Here is a 21,514-nt window from a genome sequence, read left to right as displayed (position 1 = left end):
AGAACAATTTGGATGGAATGGAAGATATATGAAATAATCTCTGCGCAATTTTAGTTTCGGAGATTCATGAGTATCAAAAACATTTTCTGTCAGTTTCCTGTATGCCTCCCACGTGAAGTATTTTCCCTGTCAGTGACGTCTGAAGTAAAATGTTTGTAATTTATCCAATGAAACTTTGTTTACTGTATATCTGTTAAGAATTGACAATAGATGTGTTCAACAAAGTTGATCATAACGGAATTACGAATTTTCACTGGTTTTTCAAACGGTCCACTCGATCACTTTGTTTATAATGCTATGAACTTTTTGTAAAACAACATTCACTACCTGCTTGATGACTGATGGGTTATATACCCTGATTTTTTCAACCAGTACTTTTTAAGATTGCATTTTGTGTGCCAAAAAAAATAAGGATTCAGACCAATCCAACAGTCCCATAATCCGATAGTCCTGAAGTCCAATAGTCCTATAATGAGGGGGGATAGGACCTTTATCGGGACACCGGGATCGGGTGTTTTTAAGCTCGGGATTTCGGGATCTGGGAATTCTTTTTTTCGGATTTCAAGACTTCAGGATTTTGTATTTTTACACCCAGGATTTTGGGATTTCATTTTTTTAAGCCCAGGATTTCGGGATCAGGACCCCTCCTATCCCCCCTCTATAATCCGACAGCCAAAAAGTATGACAGTCCTATAATCAAGGGCCCCAAGAGTCCAACACTTGGACACTTTTAAAATTGCCTAGCTGTAAGTTTTGCCTATATATATACATGGAATGTTTGTAAATTGATATATTTTTTTTCACATAGATGACTCATAGATAATTATCAAATCAGTCAGTACATGTGTATGTATCTGGTAAATTCCTTCATCAATTGAAGAACCCTTCGAGAGCTGCGAGGTTACATGCAGTGCATTCAATTTCACTCCATATCAGTAGTAATTAATGGACATGATGGAGATGTGCCATTAATTAGTTTACAACAATATCAGTCAGAGCTCAAACATCATGAACATAAACAACTTGATTTTTGTTTTTGACTTCAAGAAGTCAAAACATGTATTAATTATTAAAATGTGTTATCAATTTTAGACTTATCTAAGTCAGAAAATGGCATACTTGTTTAGGTCTATTTATATTGAAGAAAAAACTTAATTTTACTTGGTGGCCAAAGTACACCACCTATGACAGCAAAAATCTGTCTTGAGATTTCAGAAGGACTTGAGCTATCTATATCTAATTATCTTATTGAACATAGGCGGATCCAGGGGGGGGGGGGGGGGGGGGGGGCAGGCCCCCCTTTCATGGGAAAAATTTGGTTGATTATATAGGGAATCACTGAAGCATGACTGTAGAGCCCCCCCCCCCTCCTTTAGGTCAGTCAGAGGGCCCCCCTTAGGAAAAGTTCTCAATCCCCCACTGTTGAACATCCTTACTAAACACAGATGTTTTACCTCATTAAGTGTGGTTCCAGGTTGTTGCATTGTAAGGTTTATTAACATTATCTCCTACTTTTAAGACTCATTCATATTTTTCTTAAGAAAACAACATGACAAAGCATTTGCCTTTCAATGTTGTCATTATTTGATTAAGATGCATGACCATTTTATAAATATGGGTGGGTCTTGAAGTTAACCAATTTTGATAACTTATCGACTAATTGTAGGAGTTGATATTTGCAACTTTTTGATTCTGGTCAATTATTTCTTGCTAAACAATTTTTGGCTTATTAAAGTCATATTTTGTCTTGCATTAAAGGGAGACAAATCCTAAAACTTACAAGTTTAGACCTCTATAAGCATGATAAGTAAAAAGCAGATTCAGACTTATTTATGTCTGAGCTCTGACTGAACATGCTGAATATGTGCAGTTGTAATACCACCATTGATTTTCCCTTACAAGTCTTTGTTAAATTTTCAGATTTCAAAACATTGTGGAGAATTTGATGCAAGCTATACTTTATTGTAGTTTTGACATGGGTAGGCATTACATTCGTGATTATTTTTGCCAGAGCAATGGTAAAGTCTAAAATACCACGAATTTAATGCCTTCCCATGTTAAAACTAGACTAAAGTATAACTTGCATCAATTATATCGATTGTAATTAGGACAATTAATGTAATTTCTATGTGCGATGTGTTTAAAGAAAAAGCGATTGTGAAGGCTCTTCCATGAACCTACCTTTTTTTGGAAGTGTTTTTGGTTACTGAAATATATTAAATGCATGCCAATATGAAAAAAATTATTATTCTGCAGTAGTCAACATACGCATGTGCAAAAACAAATATTGGAATTAGAGCGTGGGTTTATTCATAAAGCGAAAGATGCTCGTCATATTATAATAACTTTTTAACGTCACTGACATAAACATGCATATGGTGCAAATAAAAATTTCAATCCTGGTATCCATGATGAGTTTATTTATCCTTTCAAGGAATAAATGTCACAGAATAGCAATTAAACCCATGATTTTCAGCACTGCAGCCATTGGTCTTAACCACTATCTGCTTTGTCTGCTGTATGTGAATAAGTACGGTCTTCATGGCTTTGTCAATATTTGTTCTGTTCCTTTTATCATGCTGTGATGATTCTATGGCTAGGAATGCTTAATTAGGTCCATGCATTAGTTCAATTCTAATAGGACAAATAAGTTCATTCAAATACTGAAGGGAGGGTGGGTGGGTTTGCCATGTGTGTATAGCTGTTCTTTTTTACTCCTGGTTAGATAAAGCTCAAATATTCTCATAAATATTTAGCTTGCACTGGTTATTCGTAAATAACCACTAGAAAAATATGTTTTATTCTCAAGCCCAATAAAAAAATGTTAAGTTCATTAGACCACATTCATTCTGTGTCAGAAACCTATGCTGTGTCAAACAAGGATCCGGAATTTTTTTCACCTAATTTCGGTCATTTTCATACAACTTAAAAAGTTGATGCCCCTTTTCAAAAAATGATTGTCAAAATCACATTACTGCATGAGACTCATTATGAGTATGAAAAAGGATTAAATGAGGCCAAATTATTCACTTTTAAGTGAATGATTTATAATCTATGTTTCTTTGGGTTTTTTTTTACAAAATTGAACGAAACTGACTGCAAGCAATTGTATCATTTTTCTGATTAACACATTTGGCTATAGATATAGGAAGATGTGGTGTGAGTGCCAATGAGACAACTCTCCATCCAAATAACAATTTAAAAATTAAACCATTATAGGTTAAAGTACGGCCTTCAACACGGAGCCTTGGCTCACACCGAACAACAAGCTATAAAGGGCCCCAAAATTACTAGTGTAAAACCATTCAAACGGGAAAACCAACGGTCTAATCTATATAAACAAAACGAGAAACGAGAAACACGTATATATTACATAAACAAACGACAACTACTGTACATCAGATTCCTGACTTAGGACAGGTGCAAACATTTGCAGCGGGATTAAACGTTTTAATGGGCCCAAACCTTCTCCCTTTTTCTGAAACAATAGCATAACATCACAACATATAAAAACATACGATAAAATATCAATTAGCAGACTTAACTCAATCAAAAAACGTATGATTACACAAAGAATGAATAAATTTGATCTGCGATATCTGAATACAAATGCACAGTTAATTAAATATTAGAGACAAACAGTCATGACCAAAAGGCTATCAAACAATTTCAAACACACTGAGAAATATTTAACCAATCAATGTTCACTTTAGAAAAAAACCGTTTTTTTATAATCTTGAAGTTTATACAAATGTTGTAAGAATAAGTGAAAAATTGAAGATATTACAAATAATCAAAGCTGGTATACAGCCAAGATCCATATAAATAAAAAATGACAAAAAAGCATTATAAACAGTATCAACAGGTCGAATTAACAAGAAAATACGATTTGAGAGTACTCGCAGTTACTGACAGCTAGTTAAAAGCCAAAACCAATTAATAGTAAAAAATCATGCATCAGAGACTAAAATCGACTAAAACACATCACAGGGATTTAGTATTTTAACGTCATTAATAGTCAGAGAAGACATGACTTGTGCAATGCCAAAAATAAATGTATCGACAGGTAGTAGTATAGTGAAGAGCGACTTCTATAGAAATAAAAGTCCCTATACATCTCGCCTCAAAAGATAATGAAATTTAGTTATGTTTTAATTTGCTAATGACAAAATCAATATTAGTGCCAATGTGAACTATATTCAGAGATCTAATTACAATATTGGTACGATAACCCTTACTTATAAGGTTGTTTAAAGGTTCGATGAGTTTACAAGGATCACATAGTGATTTCCTCTCTTTAAGTACAATATTACCATAAAATTTAGGATGAGAAATACCATTTTTAATAAGCTTTCTACAGGTATAGCCAAATTTACTAATCAAATCTTTGTATCTATGAAAGAATTTAGTAAAAGTTTTAAGTAATTTATGGTATCGAAATCCCTGACACAACAATTTACCAGTGATGCATTGATTACGTTCGTTAAAATCTATGACATCAGAACACACACGGGCAAACCGAACGAGTTGCGATATATAAACACCGTATGATGGAGCCAAAGGCACATCGCCGTCTAAAAAAGGAAAATTAACAATAGGAAATGAAAAATCGTCTCTTTTGTCGTAAATTTTAGTGTGAAGTTTCCCGTTTGAAATTGAAATGTCTAAATCTAGAAAAGGACAACTGCTGCTGTTTATGTTAGATTTAGTTAAAGTAAGTTCGTTTGGGTAAATTTCTGAAGTATATTTAGAGAACTCTGGATTATTCAACGAAAAAATATCATCCAGATAACGGTAGGTATTTTTGAATGTATCAACCAAATGTAACAATGATGGGTCTTTACTGAGTTTGGTCATAAACTGAGATTCATAGCAATATAGAAATAAATCTGCTATTAAAGGGGCACAGTTGGTGCCCATAGGAATACCTACTACCTGACGATACACTTTATCGCCGAAACGTACATAAATGTTATCAAGCAGATAGTTTAAAGCTTCAATCATATCCTCACATTTCCAGTAAGTGTATCTAGCATACTTTCCTTTTTCGTTACAGAAAAAGGCCTTAAACGAGTTACAGCAAATAAAATTACAATGAGATTTTTCGAAAGACCATTTTATCAAATACAAAAACTTTTTCTTTATAAGATTGTGTGGAAGTGTAGTGTACAGAGTAGAAAAATCATAACTGTCAACAGAATTGTAAGGACCATTGAAAGCATGTATTTTATCTAAAACCTCTAAAGAATTTTTAACACTCCAAAAATAATTAATACCATTATTTTCATAAGCTTTATTACAAAAGTTAATAACCAGTTCTTTGATAGTAGTAAGGGAGGTGGTTAGAAGCACTGATAGATTAGTAGTAGAACACTTACTCGAAGCGGAGATGAAACGGAATTTAAATGTTTTTTTGTGTAATTTCGGTAACCAGTACATGGTAGGGACTTTCAAATGTTCGGAAGATGCTTTAAGCTGGGCAGTGGCAGTAGTATGCTTGTTAACGATTTGACTCTCTGTGGTGCGCACTGACCTGAATGTAGAGGAATTTATTATTTATACATATATACAAGTTTGTAGTCTTTTATTTTTAAATTTCTATCATTTTAGTTCAATAAAAATGGGGTCAGAAAAGTTGGTATCAGAGATGACAAGATCAGAGTTAGAGCAATACAAACACAGTCCAGAAACAGAGTTAACTGCCTTGGTCTGTCAGGCCTGTGAAAGTGGAGATTTCAATTTACTAACAGATTATCTCAGGGTATTAAATTATTGATCATGTGATATGTGGTCGAAATTTTAAGATAAATTGAATAGAAAAATAAGATGTTAAAACAGTTATCCTAGGATTGTAATATGAGTATGGCAACGCAATCTTCAAATTCAAGCTGGTTGAATATTTGCAATAGAGGATTACATTTGAATATAATTTAGATTTTATAAAGTTTGTAGAGTAATTATTAAAAGGCAAAGGTATGTTGAGTTTCCTTTTGGTCTCTTGGAACAAATAGATCTTATTTTTTTTAATTGATAAAAAAGTGCATAATATAACATTTTAAAGGAATGACTTGAATTATTTTTTCTGTCTTCGAAGAAATAAAATAATAAATGTGGTGAACACTGATAATCCCACGTAATTTTGACTTCACATATACCTGAGAAAATTATGTCTATGAGCTGATAGAAAAAACACTGTCAGCCAATCAGAAGGCATGTTAAATTCAAAATTAAATTATTAAAAGATAACACTATTTTTCAGATATTATGGGATACAGACCCACAAAGAGTAAATGCCACAGATAAAGCTGGAATGACTGCTTTACATTTTGCTGTTTCTTGTCAGAACGTAAGTTTTTGTCTTCAGTTTATTTGCTGAATGAGGTGTGTTTGAAAAGCATTCTGGAAAAATGTTTGATCTACTTTAGCAATGCCATTCTTTTTTTTTGTTGCTTTTTTTCATTCACTTATTTCTAACTTAAAAAATCTTTTTAAAAAGGGTTAGACTACTCATAAATAATACCATGCTATTCATATTTCTATACATGTACACAATGTACTACCAATGATGCTTATTTTAAAGTAAAATTATGTTAAAGAAATATCTCTCTCACTATATTTATATGGCATGTATGTAGTAACAAATTTTATTGTGATGAAAAATGTCTATCATAATTTTGCTGTTGGAAAATGGTGTGATCATTTAAGATATCTGCGTAAAGCATGCGTTTTTTATTTTTTGGTTGCTCAACTTATCTTTATAATAGCAATGGCAGCATGAACAATTAGTTATATCCAAGGATCCGGAAATTTTTTCACCTAATTTCGGTCATTTTCATACAACTTAAAAGTTGATGCCCCTTTTCAAAAATTGATTGTCAAAATCACATTACTGCATGAGACTCATTATGAGTATGCTCATACTCGATCGTCATGTTCGTAGCATCAACAAACTTGTTTCACTGTTGCATCGCATTTACTTCATGATTTGTCCTACCATTTTCCATAAATCGATCAAGGACAATTAACGGAAGGCAACAGTTTAAAAATAAAATGATTTTAATGACTCAAAACGATAATATTCTCAGTAATCGCTTACGTTTCCTTTGATTCTGAAGTCAAAATTCATGGATGTACTGCGACAATACTAAAACGAACAATTCCGGACTCATTTCCGGGATTAGTTTTGTTTATCCAAAACACAGGAAACCATCGGCTTTTTAATATTTTACCTTTAATAGTGTAAGAATATTAATTAAAATAGTTGCACTAGCTTTATTTAGGATGAAATTATTTTAAAGGAGTAGGTCCGGTAAGGACCGATTTTGGCCTCAAATTTCAGTTTCATCTGACGAAAGATTTTGACCACTTTTTAAACACTTAAGCGTCTATTTCATTTGATTCAATTATTTTTTGTGAAAGATTTTAACTCATTTAGTCATAAAAAACGATCCAATTCAAGCTAAAATATGAAAAATCTACCAAATATGCGAAAAAATGTCACTTTTCAGATGGTTTTTGTCAAAAATGAAAGTGGCCGCATCCGTGTTCATCCTCAATCTTTATATATGTTATGTATTATCATCAATTACAACTTCCATTTTAATATTTTGGATGAACACGAATGCGGCCACTTTCGTTTTACACGGAAACCGTCTAAAATTTAACTAAAATGCTTGAATTTTGATGATTTCAGTAATTTAGCATGACTTAATGGTGATAGTACTCAATATATGTGCATTGTATTGACAAAAACAGCCATTATTTATGTAGTATAACCATTCTACTATCCAATAAATAACTAAAAGTCTACATTTTAACAATTTTTAAAAACTGCTATATTTTGGGGCCAAAAAGGGCTCTTAACGGACCTACTCCTTTACAATTAATTGTCTTAATCTGTGGAAGAGAATTTCAAGCACGCGTATTACATAGTAAACAAAGCACGTGTGTTAGAAGTAAAAAAAATAATTTCTACGTAAATTAAACCAAGTTTTAATTTAATTTTAAATCATAATTGACAATTGTCTGACCTGTTGAGTAATTAAATAATGAAGCCAGTTGGTATGGAATTTTTATTTCTTTATAATGATAGCTTGTGATTAATTGCCAGGTGTGAATTAAAAACACAGGTAAAGAGATTAGCAATCATTAGCCAATAGCTCCCAGAGGCATAAATATAGTTATTTGGAGGGCCCTCAGGATTATAACACTTTATTGAAGTGGCAGTTTAATTACAGGAAGTCGATAGCAAAACAAAAATATGTTCAAAATGGCGATTTTGAAAGTCGATCTCAACGAAATGACCGAAATTATTACGGTTGAAAAATAAAATTTGACCTAAATCCCAATTAAAAGTTTAGGACATTATAGTTTCAGTTTAGGACATGACTGGCAAATATGACCATTTCCGGACCCTTGGAACTTATATCTCCATAGTTTAGATGACTATCCATGACATTTCTAGGTCTAATTAAAATTAATACACAGTCTTTTACATGACTCTTTAGCCTGTTGATATATTTTGTTTTATTAAATTATTGTTAACTTTTCGTTAATTCCAATATGGAACCCTTTACATTAAAAAAATGTAGAAACTCTGTTGAGACAGTTTTGTAACTTCTTTTTTTTAGTTTTCATATTTCCAGTCTTTACTGCTTGATACTCTATTCATGGCGTACATATTGTTAAAATAAGTAATAGCAGCTTTAAAACAAGACATTGTCTGGGATACATTAAGTTTCACATGTTTATGTTTACATCTACTTTATATAATTTAAAACAAGACATTGTCTGGGATACATTAAGTTTCACATGTTTATGTTTACATCTACTTTATATCACCTATTATCTGACAACAGATTACTGCAGTTAAGACACTAATGACCTACGGTGGGTTAGCATCAGTTCACATACAGGATGCTTTAGGTTTCACACCATTGTTCTTGGCAACAGGTCTGTAAAAGTTCAAAAGATCCAGTTGTTGCACAGTTGACTAACAATGTTCAATTTATTTACAATGTTTCAATTTATTTACAGTTTTGAAATGTATAAATATTCATTTTCTTCGATTCTTTTTTTAGCATTTCATCAAACACTTCAGATTGGTCTAATGATTTATACTTTTCTTTATTCCATTTATGTCCATCGGGAGTATATATAGGATATAATTATCTGATTCTCAGGTTTATTTTTCATGTCTTTTAAATATATGTCATTTCATGTGAAATTTCATAACTGCAATTGTCTAAATTACAACAAGACATCATAATTTTAGTCTGCAACCTACTTTTCATAGCTTTTAACAGAAGGAAAACAATGATGATCGCCAATGTATAACAGATAATCATCTAAATTGGAAATATTGAAATTTATGAGAATTCAAGTCAAATAAGAAAATGAATATTTATAATTCTTTTAAAAGATCTCTAACACATTTGAAACAGTGGGCTAATTCAGAAATATCTCCAAATTATTGTTCAAAAACAAACTATGATTTAAATATATACATGTACTTTGTTTGAAAGCAAACTTCTAATATTCTAGGTGGTGAGGGTCTTGATGGTTTGGTATCTTTTGATTTGATAAATAACATTACAATGACAACATTTGAATTCTGAATTAGTCCCTTTATTTTAAGATACTGTTACTTGTTCTTATCTTGTTAAAAAGTTAATCTAGCGATCAAAGGAGGAGGTAGATAAGAGAGCTTAATAATCTAAAATTGGAAGTTTTTTGGGGAGATCACTTTGACTTAAATATATTAAATACATGTCTGATATCAAGGGGCCAACAAGTGACCTTTTAATACCTTCTTCTTTACAAAGAGATCCATGGAATACTAGTCCATATATGTTGTTCAATATACTTTCGGGATAAAAAAAACTCCATGGTTTTTATGTAAGTCCATTTTGAATACATGTTTTCTTCATTGAATTTGGTTGATTAACAATTAAAGTGCATGCATGTGCTTTATTAATAGATCATAGATAGTATACAACCTGTTAGTTTTGTTATTGCATGCAATCATAATGTTTTAAAGTTGATTCTCTGAGAAGTACATTACAGAAAGATCAAAATTAAAGAAAATTAAAAGAATTTTATGTCCCTTATAGTTTTACACTTGTCACTCTGTATGTCCATCTGTCCTTAGATCCTGAAATTGGTTTCCAGTCTCTTAATTAGATTGCCTCAACCAAATGTTATGAAACTTATACACAATGTCTATTTAGTTTGCATTGAGGTGGCCTCACTTTTACTCTTCTAGAGTTATGTCCCTTTATAAATTGAAAAAAAATGCTGAATTTCAAAGTATTGTTCTTTAACTTTAGTTTGCCTCAACCAAGTGTTATGAATCTGACACACAATGCCTATTACCACAAATTACAGATCAAGTTTGAATTTTTGGTTGTGTCACTATTACCATTCTAGAGTAATGCCCCATTACAAATGGAATAAATATTTGTTTTTAACCTGTTGAAAGATTTTAAACCTTTTAACCCCTTTGAAAAATGATACAGCTTCCAACAAGGAACCAGTTTAGTGATAGAAATGTCATTTGCTGCAATCTGTTTTCTTTTACCTCTCACCCTGATGCTGTATAATTGGAATTTCTTTCAGCAAAAGCCATTCCAGAGCTGACGTATTTTGACTGCTATAGATATGTATTTGTATGGAAAATCATGATACAAAAATTTTTAGATAAAGAGGGGATGTATTATTTTCTACAGGGCATTACATTTATGGGTTGTCTCATTGGCACTCACACCACATCTTCCTATATCTATTATCATTACATTTGAATGCGAAAAAATCATTACATTTACAAGCCGTTTTTGATAACATTGAATACTTATTTATCATGCATAGCTTTACCAATATTTCATTTATTTTAGATATTATTTTACATTTGATGCACCTGACTCGTTGCAAGTGATATATGTCTTCTTTATATATTATTGTATGGCTGTTTTTGGTCTCACCTACAATACATTGGAAATAAACTATTTGTATAAAGCTTTGCATTTCCAAGGGTAGAAGAATCTGATGCTTCATACCTTGAACCAGTATTAAGATGTCTTACATTTAAAAGTTTGGGTCTTTCATATGTTTAGTATCCAAGACCTTATTATCATTGTTAAGTAACTGCTGTAAACACTGTACAGTGTATTGTCATGTGATTTCTTAATTGTTATGAGTAATATGATATATTTTTGTTTGGTTTGGTTTATGGGTTTATTGTAAAGTTATCATGTCTTTCAGACAGGGTTTACTTGACCTTATTTCATGGTTCATCAGTCAAGGTTAAGTTGTCAAGTTCATATATATTAGATACTTGAAGCAGAATATCAACCAAAATTGGTGCATGGAATGGTAGTGTACAAGTCAGTCTGCCAGGTTGCATCTGACCATGACCTTATTTTCATGGCTATCGTTCAGTGTAAGGTTGAAGTTTGGTCTGTTTTTTAGATGCTATTATGCTAAAGGTTAATTATATTTGGAGTATGGAATGATTGTTAGGCGTACATGTCAATCTTAAAGGGTCTTATCTGAATTTACCTCATTTACATATGGATCTTTGATTATGTTAATTTTATGTAATTGTAGTAGAATCTTTTCTTGAAGATTTCCAACATTACATGTATATGCAAGTGGAGGCATTATCTATTTATTTAAATATATATTAACTATTGCTTCATTATTTCTTCAAATACCAGGTCGCTATCCTAGTGTTGAAATTTCCAAACACTTAATAGAACAAGGTAAAGCTGACATTAACCTGAAGACATTAACAGGAGCTACACCTTTACATGGAGCAGCCTTACAAGGAAATATAGGTATACACTTTATTATTAATAGAACAAGGTAAAGCTGACATTAACCTGAAGACATTAACAGGAGCTACACCTTTACATGGAGCAGCCTTACAAGGAAATATAGGTAGGTTATACACTTTATTATTAATAGAACAAGGTAAAGCTGACTTTAACCTGAAGACATTAACAGGAGCTACACCTTTACATGGAGCAGCCTTACAAGGAAATATAGGTAGGTTATACACTTTATTATTAATAGAACAAGGTAAAGCTGACATTAACCTGAAGACATTAACAGGAGCTACACCTTTACATGGAGCAGCCTTACAAGGAAATATAGGTAGGTTATACACTTTATTATTAATAGAACAAGGTAAAGCTGACTTTAACCTGAAGACATTAACAGGAGCTACACCTTTACATGGAGCAGCCTTACAAGGAAATATAGGTATACACTTTATTACATACATGTACCTCAAGTTAAACTAATCTCTCTTATGTATTCTTCAAGAGACATGACATAATACCTACATGTATTGGGGTTTGATAAAGCTTTTGTTACCATGACTGAAACCAAATAGGAGTCAACCATGACTGAAACCAAATAGGAGTCAACCATGACTGAAACCAAATAGGAGTCAACCATGACTGATATTGTTGTCATAGTGGACATGTGAGGAATAAGGCCAAAAAGAAGCATTTTTCTAGATTACAGGCAATAACTTGGGTTTAAGTGAATAGATTTCTCTGAAATTATGCTACAAGGTTTCTTACTACAAAGGAAAGGCTGGAATTGAGTTTTGAGGTTCTTGTTCCAAGGTGGGAGGGGGTTTCAATAAGTGAGGGGTAAAAAAGGGGCCCAAATAAGCATTTTTGTAGTTTTCCATCAATAATTTGTTTCTAAGTGTATAAATTATTAAGCAAGTAGGGGCAAAAAAAGAGGAAACCAAGGGGTTTTCTGGTTAAAGGTCAATTTAGACAATTTAAAAGCAGTGTAAGGGAGGTAATGCAAACAAAATTTAAAGAATATATATGTTTGATTACTTGATTACCTCCCTTACACTGCTTGTTTTTCAAAAGTATTGTGTGATAGATTTGTTAGATCTTTGACCACATTTATACTGTGACAAAAATCTATATTATGTCAAACATTTGATCACAGTCCAAATTCAGACAGTATCAAACTTAAATATTGTGACCAAATTTGCCCCAACTGTTCAGGGTTTGACCACTGTGGAGCACCTGGTTTCATATTTAATGAAATATTCAAACACATGCAAGTTAAAGCTCTCTAATCTGTGGGATTGTGGAATTTATATTTTTTCATATTTAAAAGATGTACCAATACATGATGCTATAGAAATTATTTATGCAGTGTAGCTACATTTCAAGTTTCTGGGAGGTTAGATGATGCATAACTTTGTTATATCAGTTATTAATAACTTTCAGATTGTATACGATTACTTCTTGTGAAACATGCTGACCCTAGGGTGGAAGATGAAGATGGGACAACACCCATGGAACTGGCAAAAGATGATGCATCTAGAACGTTACTTCATGATGCTGTCATTGATGCAGATTCAAAAAGAGATGCTGTTGGTAGGTTTTATCACACATCTGCATGATTTTACTGAAACTATTCAATCCATTGCATTTCTAATCAATGTGCTCAGAAAAAATACTGCTCTACAACCACAGATTGCACAGAACTACAATTATTTGTAAACCACCACTTTACAAAAGTGGGGGTATACGGTACTATTTTACCTCTGTCTGTCCATACGTCCATCCATCTATTAGTCAGTTTCTTCTGTCCCATGAATATTTTCATCGCATCTTTCTCATGAACTACATTACAAGGCTTCTGATATTTGGTTTAGAGATTTATATAAGTCAGCTATACCATGTGATGGTTTTTTTCAAATTCATCAATCAAAAATGTCTTGTTTACTGAACACTTGCATCATTTCACATGACATCCAAGTTGAAAATTCTCAAATTTTTCTCAGGAACTACAATACAAGGATTTCTGAAATTTGAGCTAAGTCAGCTATACTTGTGATGCATTTTCAGATTCATTACTCAACAACTTCCTGTTTACAGTAAAGTATTGCAGAGGATATCATCAGTGAGCAGTAGCTGGCAGTTTCACTTGTTGTCAATTGAAAATTTTGATTCCTTGATTGATTTTACTTTAAAGTTCACCTCCTCATATGAAACAAGACATATATTGAGAGAAAAATCTATATACCAAACATTAGTTATTACGTATAGACTATTAGATTTCTATAAAAATGAAAAGTATGTGTATGTTTTATACTATATGACATCAGAGAGGTATTTAAAAGTCATGTTCTAATATGGTGTATACAAATATTTATAACATAGATGCAGTGTGTGCCCAGTGTAAACAGATACCAAAAGATGGTTTAAAGAGGTGTGGCCAGTGTCATGTGACCTTATACTGCAGTAGAGATTGTCAGTTGAAACACTGGAAGTTTAGTGGACATAGGAGCGATTGCACAGGTATGATAACATAATGGTCTTTATGAAGGCTGTACCTTGATCTATAATGGTTTACTATTAAAAATTGTTATTTGGATGGAGAGTTGTCTCATTGGCACTCATGCCATATCTTCCTATATCTATTTAAAATATGAATAAATGATCAATGGCGTAAACACATATGCTATAACTGTCAACCATATTTGATATATACCGTATAGCATCCATAAACCTTTTGAAGAGATGATACTGTGAAAGTACTTTTATTCGTGGGGTTCCAATTTTGTGGTTTTCGTGGATGACGTTCTCCACAAATTTAAGTGTCCAACGAAATAAAACAACCATTTTCCAAATCAAGACTGGAAAGATCCCATGTAGGTTTGACTACTGATATGATCTAGAGAATATATTGAATAACGCCAAATCTGAAAATGCTATATAGTAGTCATAGGGCAAACGCGCTATGAACTAAAATTCCATGCAGGAGTATACCCATTTAATCTTTCAGAACATTAACTGTACAACTTTTGATCTTTTGATTCTCATAAAAATATTTTTGATCGATGAAAGTCAGACTTCCAGTATTGGTATGCTTGTATGATAAATTGTTCATTTTATATCCTCAAAATTCTCGTACATATGGGAAATAATAATTTTATGCTGGGCTTAATTTTGATAAGAATTATTTCACATTAAGATACGTTTATAGCATTTGTTTTTGTTACTGTTTTCTTTAGGAGACATGTTTATGGCCTAATTAACGCCTTTGATGGTTTTAAATCTTTCGATCACTTTATCTTTGGTTAATTAGTGTTGTCACTACGATTTACCATTTTACCGGGTCAATGTTTACCTTGCAATTTTCTCTAATCAAGACAATTTGTAACCTTCATTTCTAAAGCTTCAATTTTCCAATTTTTTTTTATAGAAAACTAAAATCCATGAATTTAAAAACCAACAGACATGTAAATATTTCTCAAACCACGAAAGTTGATACCCACGAATTAAAATACTTTCACAGTAACAAGATAAGTAAAACTTGTGGAAAATATAAGATCTTCTCTGCAGAACATAGATTAATATTAAAGCTGTTTTCCTAATGCTAGCAAGATAAATGTTGTGTTGGCTTGCTTGCTTTAATGCATAAATGTTTGTTTATGCAAGCATTGTTATTGTGATTTACATCTGCAATCAATATTCAATAGATAGGCAAGGCTTCTACATAATTGAATACATTGCTTTACTTCCATTAACTAAATATAAGTATAATATACAAGCTGAAGCCCTACCTATTTATTGGTGTCAATCTTAATTACAATCATGACAATGCTTAAAAGCAAAGATTTATACAAACAAACAAAGCAAGCAAGTCAACCAACCTTTTAACTTGATAGCATGGGGATACCAGATTTGAATCTGATGGAAAGGTGCACATGCAAGCATCATTTTATGAAGTGATCACTAAACAGATTGGAATGGTTTTTTTTATAGAAAGCCTGTTAAGAAAAGTTATTAGCCAAATTATTGTTGAACATATATGCTACTTAAATGTGTACAGTCAATAAGAATCCTTAAATGTAGACCATATGTTGACTAGGACAAAGTCAATAATTAGGGCTCCGCCAAAGGCGGGTCGCCCTATAGTGATCAGTCTGTCCGTCCGTCCGTCCATCCGTCGTACCGTCCGTCTGTCCGTCCGTCCGTACGTAACACTTTCGTGTCCGCTCCTTATCTAGAGAACCATTATGATTTCATACTTAATACTTAACATGATTATTAACTAACACCAGAGGGTGTGTCATGAAGTATGTACAACTTCCTAGGTCAAAGGTCAAGGTCAAAAACTTTGGTTTCAGTTGACAACCCCGTGTCCTGTGGTGAAGATCGTGTCCACTCCTTATCTAGAGAACCATTATGATTTCATACTTAATACTTAACATGATTATTAACTAACACCAGAGGGTGTGTCATGAAGTATGTACAACTTCCTAGGTCAAAGGTCAAGGTCAAAAACTTTGGTTTCAGTTGACAACCCCGTGTCCTGTGGTGAAGATCGTGTCCCCTCCATATCTAGATAACCATTATGATTTCAAAGTTTATACTTGACATCCATTTTAACAACCACCAGAGGGTGTGTCATGATGTATGTACAACTTCCTAGGTCAAAGGTCAAGGTCAAAAACTTTGGTTTTCGAGTTGACAACCCCGTGTTCTGTGGTGAAGATCGTGTCTGCTCCATATCTAGATAACCATTATTATTTCAAAGTTTATACTTGACATCCATTTTAACCAACACCAGAGGGTGTGTCATGATGTATGCACCACTTCCTAGGTCAAAGGTCTGTCTGTCTGTTTGTCTGTCCATCGCTAACAAATTTGATCCACACTATTTTGAGAGGACAGCTGTTATTATTTCATACTTTATACCTGACAAACATTTTCAACTTAACATATATTACCCAACACCAGAGAATGTGTCATAATGTATGCATCCTAGGTCTAAGGTCAGTCTGTCGGTCTGTCCATTCGTCATTCGTTCGTTGTTCTTAACAAATTGTGTCCGCTCTACCTCTCGAGAACCGTTAATATTTCATACTTTATACTTGGTGGGTCATAATATATTGAAGGCATAATTCTAAAAATATGTGACAAATATCAATTGGGCAGCACCTTTAAACATATTGTTCTAACATCAATTCATATATCCAGAAGACACCTTAGAGTAGTCAACAATGAGTTCACATCATGCAGTCATATCACTATTATACTATGAAAGTAAGATGAGAATATTTATCAGTTTTAACTTAAAATCTTAGATCAAAATCACACATGAGACTACATGTATGTAATAACTTCAAATAATGCTTCATATCAGATTATTCATGCAACTTATTTACCCCACGTTATTGAAAGCGGGGCCCACAGAGATGGCTCCCATCTCAATGATATCTAGTATAACTTCTTTTTCAGGATATGTGATTGCCAGACCATTTCATTATGGAGAAAAGGCTGGTGAAGGATTTCATACATCCTTCTACAGAGTGATGGGATCCACTAAATCTGATGTTAAAGTCTATGTCAGAAATGCAAATGAAGCTGCACAAAAAATGGCATTTCTTACTAACAAGAGATTTGTTGTCAAAGTACAGGTTCCAATAGGTTAGTCTTAGGGTTGTCTTTCTTTATTTATGAGTCAAGGATTTCATGGAAGAATTATGTGTTTAATTCTAAAATAAGATACTTATATGCGATGATTTTAATTTTCCTACAGTCAACTTTCCATTTCTGTGTAGCAACATCCCAGCGGCACTTTCATATGGAGTATATGTGTCTAAATTGATACTTTACTCTAGAACTAGCTCAAAGTACATTGATTTTGTTGAACGAGGAATACAGCTTTCTCAAATGTTGCTAAGACAGGGCTATGAAACAATCAAATTAAGGTCATCACTCAAGAAATTTTAGGGTCGCCATTATGAGCTGATTGGTCATTATGACAAAAGTATGTCAGAAATCATATCTGATATTCTTCCTCAGTCATAATAACCTTCCATCATTACTGAACTGAACAAAGAAATAACACGACGGGTGCCATATACGGTGCAGGAAATGCTTACCCTTCCAGGGCACCTGATTTCACACCCGTTTTTTAGTGGAGTTCGTATTGTTTCTTATTTATTATTTATAACAGTTGATGTAAATCTCCTTTGGTTTAATGAGTCTTTGTTTACTCCTTGGTTTTGATTGTTATTGTCTTTATAGCTAAATACTGATGTAATACAAATTGAAAGACTTTTCTTAAACAAGTTTAATTGCTGGCTAAAAATTACAATACATTTTATAAAATCCCAAATAACCATACTTGCAAAACCTTCTTTACTGTGAATGATTACACAATTAAGATCAGTAGAACTATAATAACAAACCATTTTATCAAAAATGTGTTAGATTTATATTTAAATAATTTAATTTTGAATGTAACACGTCTTCTGATTGGCTGACATTATTTTGTGATGAGCCCATAGACATAATTTAATCACATGACCGTGACATCATCAACGTTTTTTCATGGTTTTCTATGGTTTAAAATGGAATTTAGAATTAAATGATAAGAAATGACTGTAATATTTTTTCTGTCTAGTCGAAATAACATAAAAAATGTGTTGCACACTGTTAAATAATCCGCTATATATGTATACCTGTGTTATTCAGTGTGCACCAAATTTTTTATGTTATTTCTTCATAGACAGAAAAAATATTATAGTCATTCCTTAAATAGATTGTTTACATATATTGTATTGAATATGAAATTATTTTATTTATTTTTCTATGTAGGTGCATCTTCAGGGGAAATGATGGTCTACAATGCAGATCGAAGTGTAGAGGGCTATGTATATCATACAGAAAAAGGTAGTTAACATTAACCACGACCATTTATTTTGTATTAATATTTAATAAACATAGGAAGATGTGTTTTGAGTGCCAATGAGACAACTCTCCTTCCAAGTAACAATTCATAAAAGTAAACCATAAAAGGTCAAGGTACAGCCTTCAACATAGAGCCTTGGCTCACACCAAATAGCAAGCTATAAGAGGCCCCAAAAATTACTAGTTTAGAATTATTCATGAAAACCCAACGGTCTAATCTATATAAAACGAGAAACATGTATGAACTACATAAAACAGACGACAACTACTGTACGTGAGATTCGTAACTTAGGACAGGTGCAAACATTTGCAGCTGGATTAAACATTTTAATGGTACCAAACCTTCTCCCTTTTCTGAAACAATTTTCTTTATTTGTGCACCAACTTTTAGTAATATGTTTTCATCATATTATCCTCTACAATAAGTAAATGGAAGAAAATCAGATTGGTACAAAGAACTAGGGATATTAAGGTCTATATTTATTGTTTTCTTTACTTTATTTTAGAATGTTTATGTCAGGATAAAACTATATACCAATAATTTAAACTTTAAATAAATCTAATTTTCCAGGATATGAAAATTTGACTAAAAGAATACAAACAGAAGGATTTATGAGTGTAAAAGCCTTCTTCTGGGCAGAAATCATGACAGGTATTGATGAAGGCTGTTTTAAAATATTTCATGGAAAGTGTGCTCCCTACCAGCAATGGTGAATTAGCTGCAATGTGTATTTTTCTAAACAGTTGTATTAACATTAGTGCTTTACTTTCTTCACTATGGATGTAATTCTAAGAAGAGTCAACCATGTATCTGACATTTAAGACATGTATGCAGTAAACTGAGTTTGAACGAATAATAGAGCAGTTTCCAGTGCTTACAATAAAAAAAAATGTTTTTTTGTTTTTTATATTTACAATGTACACATGTGCTGTATAAAATGGTATATAGATATATATATATAAATTGAATTCTGTCTGGGGAAAAAAACCCATTAACATACAAGTGTTGAAGGCTTGAATTCTGTATTGTTTAGTTTCTGCTCATACTGAAAATTTTTACATTTTCAAGTGATTCTTTTTCTAGAAAATGGGGACCATCTTAGAATGTTTAGATGTATTTTATTTGTTTGTTTCTGTTATTTCTTTGCTAAAAAGTTTACAATAATCACATTGTTGATCTCTAGATGTCTTGTTGGTTTTTTTTGTATGAGGCTGTTGTCTCATAACTGTTTATCCCACATACTTAATTATTGATATAAAATTTTTGAATTTGCATTTAAGAAATACTCATTATTATTCATTTATCAAAAGGTATCATTCATGAAAATATTTTTATTTAAACAGTTAATTTATACAAGCATTACTTGAAAACAACTGATTCTAAGATTTTTAAATTTGTGGAGATGAATAACTTGAATTGTTTACTATGCTTGTCTTGTTTCCTTGTTTATCTAAAAAAAATATTAACATTGAAGTTAATGTATGTGTAATATTTTTTGGGAATATTAGTATACATTTATCTTTTCAATATAACTTCCATTAAGATTCCATTTATAGAAATATAGTTCATTGTTGATAAGAATGTTAAAAAAACATATTTCATATAACTTAAAACAGATCTTTCTTTAGATAGTTAAGAACTAAACATGTTAAATGTGAATAAGAAAAGGTTTTCCCTGAAACCTGCCCTTGTTTATATGAACTAAACATGTTGAATGTGAATAAGAAAAGATTTTTGCTGAAACTGCCCTTGTTTATATGAACTAAACATGTTTAAAGGGAATAAGAAAAGATTTTCACTGAAATATCATTGTTTATATGAACTAAACTTTAAAACTAATCTAAACATGTTGAATGTGAATAAGAAAAGATTTTCGCTGAAAATGCCATTGTTTATATGAACTAAACATGTTGAATGTGAATAAGAAAAGATTTTCACCGAAAATGCCCTTGTTTATATGAACTAAACATGTTGAATGTGAATAAGAAAAGATTTTCACTGAAAATGCCCTTGTTTATATGAACTAAACATGTTGAATGTGAATAAGAAAAGATTTTCACTGAAAATGCCCTTGTTTATATGAACTAAACATGTTGAATGTGAATAAGAAAAGATTTTCACTGAAAATGCCATTGTTTATATGAACTAAACATGTTGAATGTGAATAAGAAAAGATTTTCGCTGAAAATGCCATTGTTTATATATTATTTCTTTAAATGTTCATAATTTGAGCTTTCTGTATATAATAGTTGATAAATTTTATCAGCCATTCAGTAAATAAGTTTTGCTTGTTGACTTGTGTTAATCATTCCAAAAGGGGAAAACATTCCAATTATTTTGTATTTTGTTTTATACAAATGTTGTTTTTGCTATTAAAGAAAAAACATTTAACAGTCTTGACTTGTAGTCTTCTTTTATACATACTGCAAATTCTAAATACAATGTAAAAGAATTCTATTTATCAAGAAGTTATTGTTGTATGTATTATTTCCACAATAGTCATCAGAGGCATATAAACCCAAAATTAATCTTAGGGAGACATTTCATTGTCTATTTATATATGAATAAGAAGATGTGGTATGATAACCAATGATACAACTCTTCACAAATGACCAAATGACACAGAAATTAACACCTATAGGTCACTGTACAGCATACAACAATGAGAAAAGCCCATACTGCATGGTCAGCTTTAAAAGGCCCAAAAATTACAAATTTAAAACAATTCAAATGTGAAAACAAACAGCCTAATTTATGTACAAAATGA

The 21,514-nt window shown here is 32.0% G+C and overlaps 1 protein-coding gene across 1 annotated transcript; it reads left to right on the top strand.

Moving 5' to 3' along the window:
* The first annotated feature begins 72 nt into the window (after positions 1-72).
* LOC134719090 (nuclear factor NF-kappa-B p100 subunit-like) lies at positions 73-21,138 on the top strand. The gene is made up of 10 exons (XM_063582038.1): positions 73-151; positions 5,611-5,761; positions 6,260-6,346; positions 8,859-8,952; positions 11,715-11,834; positions 13,263-13,412; positions 14,202-14,339; positions 17,289-17,477; positions 18,654-18,728; positions 19,318-21,138. Exons 2-10 carry the CDS (start codon positions 5,621-5,623, stop codon positions 19,458-19,460), a joined length of 1,137 nt encoding a protein of 378 aa, XP_063438108.1. The 5' UTR covers positions 73-151; positions 5,611-5,620; the 3' UTR covers positions 19,461-21,138.
* The last annotated feature ends 376 nt before the right edge of the window (positions 21,139-21,514 follow it).

Source organism: Mytilus trossulus, chromosome 1 (genome assembly GCF_036588685.1).
Source record: "Mytilus trossulus isolate FHL-02 chromosome 1, PNRI_Mtr1.1.1.hap1, whole genome shotgun sequence".
In the NCBI taxonomy this organism is placed as follows: Eukaryota; Metazoa; Mollusca; class Bivalvia; order Mytilida; family Mytilidae; genus Mytilus; species Mytilus trossulus.
The sequence above is the reverse complement of the archived record's forward strand: the minus strand, read 5'-3'. Positions and strand labels throughout refer to the sequence as shown.